General features: G+C 28.8%; 1 protein-coding gene across 3 annotated transcripts in view; it reads left to right on the forward strand.

The window, feature by feature from the left end:
- LOC106469166 (tRNA wybutosine-synthesizing protein 5-like) overlaps positions 1-5,196 on the forward strand; it is a 25,201-nt gene that overhangs the window by 4,371 nt on the left and 15,634 nt on the right. For 2 of the 3 annotated variants that reach the window (XM_013929631.2, XM_022397604.1), the window contains exons 2-3: positions 3,936-4,090; positions 4,847-4,916. In XM_013929631.2, the coding sequence (XP_013785085.1) occupies positions 3,936-4,090; positions 4,847-4,916 (225 nt within the window). Of the gene's footprint in view, positions 1-1,094; positions 1,144-3,935; positions 4,091-4,846; positions 4,917-5,196 lie in introns of all 3 variants that reach the window. The other variant, XM_022397603.1, reaches the window with a different exon arrangement.

The raw sequence follows: 5,196 nt of genomic DNA on the forward strand, positions 1-5,196 counted from the left end.
ACTACCCTGTATGTAACAATGGGTCATAGTTTCTGTTATTCACCAAAGGAAGGTAACTCCTACTGGGCTATTCTGGACCTGTATGTAACAATGGGTCATAGTTTCTGTTATTCACCAAAGGAAGGTAACTCACTGGGCTATTCTGGACCCTGTATGTAACAATGGGTCATAGTTTCTGTTATTCACCAAAGGAAGGTAACTCACTGGGCTATTCAGGACCCTGTATGTAACAATGGGTCATAGTTTCTGTTATTCACCAAAGGAAGGTAACTCACTGGGCTATTCTGGACCTAATATCTAGCTCCTCAGGTGTCAGACAAGATTCAGTTTTCATGGACCATTAAACTCAATTTATTATTCATTGAGTGAAATTTATGAGAAGCAAGCATGAAACCTGTTAATAATGAAATAAACAATTTTGGTGGTTCTTAAAATCTATGTTTTATTAGGTCTGGTAGAGAGCTAACTTTCTAGTTGGACAGTTATTTACACACACAATAAATCATAATGCACAATACTTGATGTATGAGAAAATTCAGTTAATCTCCCAGAGAACAGTGAAAAAAATCACACCAATACCTGTTACTGTGACCTGCATGTTGCTTATACTGGTTACTTAATTAGACGTTATGTAAAGACTTCTGCCCCAATTTGGGGCTGGAATCTGCTTTCATAAATCGGTGTTATTTAACTTATTCTTACTAACACATTAAAGGTTTGATTTTTGGAATAAGGAAGATGTAAAATTGAAAACCACTGTTCTCCAAAATGTTTTTAGTGATAAAAAAAAAATTGGACATAACTCTTGACTTTCAATTTACATGAAACAAAATGTAGCTTTTTGTTTTATGAAGATTTATATTAAATTTTTGATTATATTGCTGGGCCAGGGGCAGATTCTTAGCTCAAAAACTCCTCTTCCAATCCTCCCTATTTTCTGCTCTCCTTTTCATCTAACCATACGATCCCCCATTTGTAAGATTGTTCTGTGGTGCTTTTCTCTTCCAACCAGTAGGTTGTTTCCCTTGAATTCTTCCTTTTAGGGTTTCTTTGATCATTTCAAACAAGTATCTTTTATGGATTTTGCCATTTAGGTTCTATTTACCTCAAACCATCTTGAGCACCTCCTCATTGACTCTTCAGGTAAGCTGATTTTTTCCATTCATTACCAAACTCATATTTCAAAGCTCTCAAATTTTTTGGTGTCTTCATTTGTATTTGAAGTTACTAACTATTATTGTGTTTATCAGAAATATCAAATATTTCATTGAATAACTTATTAAATATTTTAGTGTTTGTAACATATTTACACCTAGCATTTAAACAAATATAGATATCTAATTATTTAAATGCCAAAAAAACAGCTATGACTTCCACACTGAGCTTGAAACTAAAAAAGGTTGAGAATATTGAGTGAGAAATATAACCATATGAAATGATTTTGTGTATTATAACTCTAACAATCTTAGTGGCATTATTGAATTATGAAATGTTTTAGGTTAAAACTTGCAAACTTCTACACTTCTCTTTATAAGAGATTCAGGCTATTCATTAACTTAAGGCTTAACCCTTTCGAGATGGGACACGGGTAAAAGGCCATGTCATCTCGTTTGTTGATTCACATTAAAAATTTTATTGAACTACTACTTCATGAAGTTATGTCAATAACTTTAGTATCAAACTGTAGATTTTAATTCAAATTTTAGTACTATATGTTACTCAATTTCTTAATTTAAAAGCAAATATTAAAAAAAACAAATAAACATCGATTTTTGTGTGTCATGTGGTATGTTGAATGCAGCACTGGTTCAAATTAGATTTTTGTGAAGTCAAAATACTAAGTCTGTAGTTTCGAACAAATTAAAAACTCATATTACCAATATTGACAAGCTAGAATATAAAATAAGAGCTTCTTCTCAATTTTCTAAGATATTGCTCTTGTAATAAATCAAACACTGTGACACCCCACCCACCTCTTACCATTCTTGGAAATGCTCCCTTATATACACTTACATTAATAACCAATCAGAAGCACAGAATCTCCCCCTAACAGCCATTTCTTTCTTTTGAACCAATATTTCAACGAGGTTGGGTGTATCTTTAGTCTACTCAAAATTTCATATTTTTTCAGATTAAAATACATCTTTTTTACTAAGCTGTATAAATTATAGTGGAATTCTATGGTATTATTGTTGTAATTTATGATTTTTTTTTTATTGGAAAAAAGATATTTTGTTTCATATCCTCCATGTGCAAAATTTTAAAAGGCTTAACAACCAAGTACAAAGGTTATAACTAGAAAAGATAATTGTTTGCTCTACTTCTTTATTACTGTTGTATGTTTTAGGAAAAATATGTTTAAGAACTTATTTAAAAATAGCAATAATCTATATACACATATAATGTATAGTAATTGAAATGTGAATGTATTTTACAAAATACTAGTCTACTAAAACACAGCCAAGACAAGTTACTTTGTATAGACCAAAGGTCAGTTTTATATTATTTTTATATGGTAACATGAGTGCATGTGAGCCGCATCATTGTAACTTCTGTATTGTTAGCCAGGCACAGCTGAAAGGTCAATATAATAAAAGTAATAAATATATATAAATGTATAATGTTATGAGATTTAAGCTATTTTTGTGTTATAATTTGTGTTCATCCTAGAATGAAAGAGGCATAATTTATATTTATTTTCTAATTTTTTTATGATGGTTGCAAGATCAGTTAAATCTACCAAACCTGTACAGAGAATAATTACTGAAAATAACAGATAAAATATAGTTTTTTCTTAAGAAACGTTTGATAAGTATCTTGACATTAAAAAGATTTTGCATGTGAAATCTGAAAATTTTCTTATGCATAAAAGTATTTTTAATGTTAAAATGAATATTACTTTGCATGTTAGATAGGTTGTTTAATATGCGAAAAGAAAAAATAGACATGAGAAAAACATTGCTTTCTAAATCTTAAGACTTAATAAAAAAAATTTATATTTTGCATATGAAATCATTGTAATGTTTACTGATTATATGCCAAATTTCGATAACATTTGCTTACTGATTTAAAAGTTATAGGATAAAAACTATAACAAGCACACAGTGGTTACAAGGTTGGTCCCAGGGACTGAGCCTGTGCTGATAGAGTTAAAACAGTATGAGTGAAATATTTTCCTCTTGTACCTTTGTGAATGGATTTTTTTCTAATGTTGATAGTTTAAAGAGGGTGATCGATTGTTTGTTTTTCTTGTTTTAATTTGAGTTAAAAATCTAATATTTTCAGAAAGTAAAATTACCAAAACAAAAAATGCCATCACAAAAAATCGGAGCTCAAAAATTTGATGATATATAGAGGCAGTGGATTCTTTTGTTTAATCAATGACTATTATGAAGAATGGGCATGATTATGAACATTAAACCAGTTGTAAACAATGGTCAAAATTATGAAAAATGAAAAAAAAAACAGTGTACAATCATATTTGTAGAAGAAAAAACTGGACTAATCAGTCTAAATTGTTGTTTTTGTCTAGTACCTTATTGAACATTGTTGTCATGTATGTTTTAGAACAAGTAAAAATAGTTTGTTCAGTTGGTGATTAATTTCTTATATCTTTTATTTTTACATTTCATGTTGGGAAATTTAATTATTTTCACAAACATGGCTCGAAAATACAACACTAGAAATTCATGTCAGTTGACTAGTTATATATGCTAAGGGCACACAAGTCATAAAGTATTTGTTTTTTACCAGCATGGCTGACACTTTTGGCTATTAAAATAACTTCGTAACTGGTATTTGCCAGTTGCTATAAAAGTTAGTTTCATACCATAACATTAGATTTAAGATATATAAATTTACTCTGTAAGGTGGCTGTCTCACACAAAAAACAAATACGTATTTTCATTTGAAATTGTTTTTGTTTTGTTTTTTAGAGAGTTCCAGCAGTTTTGAAAAATGTAAACATTGGTAAATGTACAGAAAGATGGACAGCAGAGTATCTAGCTGAACAAGTTGGAAATCAACCAGTTAAAATCCATGTATCCACATCAACAAAGTTGGATTTTGTAAATAAAAATTTCCTTTACAGGTCTGTTACTCATACATTTCAAATGCATTATTAAATTCACAGTTGCAGATAACTTCTATAGAATATTATTTAAAGATGAAATCACAACTTTTCATGTATTTTCATATTTTATCATATACCATTTCATTAAACCAATACTGTATATCTAACTAGTACATTGTATCAGTTGTTAAAATTTTAAGTCTAGTCTATGTGTTTAGATGGATTTGTAAAATGAAATTGTTACATGATAATATCATTCAGTGTAAAAGTATAATAAAGGCTGTTAATTTTTGATAATATCTTTGTATCACAACACAGTCTGTCATAGCATACAGGATTCATTAGCAGGAAAGCCAGTTTGAACGTTTTTAAAATTTCACAGAAAAATACTTCATTTCTGTACAGTAGACAGTTATTTAAGAGTAAGTAACCTTTTATATTCATAATTTGTGCATATGTTAAGATTCGTAAATCTTAATTTTGTTTTTAAATAATAGAAATAGGCTGTTGTGTTTTCCCATGGATAGAGTTAAAAGACTAATTTTGTGTGAAATAACAATTTAAAGACACATTTCTATCTTGTGCATGATTACAGTCAGGTGTGTTAAAGATCAGAATTACAACACTGATGGCTCCAAAATAGTGTTAGGAAAATAGTACGCCATGAAACACACAAAAATATTATTCTTTAGAAATTGAAGAATTGTTTTTAACAGTGTATAAAAGTACACAAATATCTTTTGTAATAACTTTAAGTATTTTCAACTGTTATAGAACTTTGCCTTTTGGTGAACTTATTGCAAGAGCAGCAGAGGAGAAACATTCAAATTACTTTTTAGATGAGGTATGAACCATATGGTCATATTTTATAGAATTTGTTTCAAAAAATTTACAGACACTTTACATATTTTATAAAATATGCAGAGAGTATCTTTAATATTTTAATTGTATGTGGTACAAAAGAAAATTTGTTCTCCATTAAATAAAAATAGTTAATAATTACTTAATTTGTTTTGTTTTCCTTATTTAAGGTATATTTTAGTCTTTAATATAGTATTCATAAAAAAAAATATTGTATCTATGTCATATAAGCTGATATATATATATATATATATATATATATA

Source organism: Limulus polyphemus, unplaced genomic scaffold (genome assembly GCF_000517525.1).
Source record: "Limulus polyphemus unplaced genomic scaffold, Limulus_polyphemus-2.1.2 Scaffold3333, whole genome shotgun sequence".
Classification (NCBI taxonomy): Eukaryota; Metazoa; Arthropoda; class Merostomata; order Xiphosura; family Limulidae; genus Limulus; species Limulus polyphemus.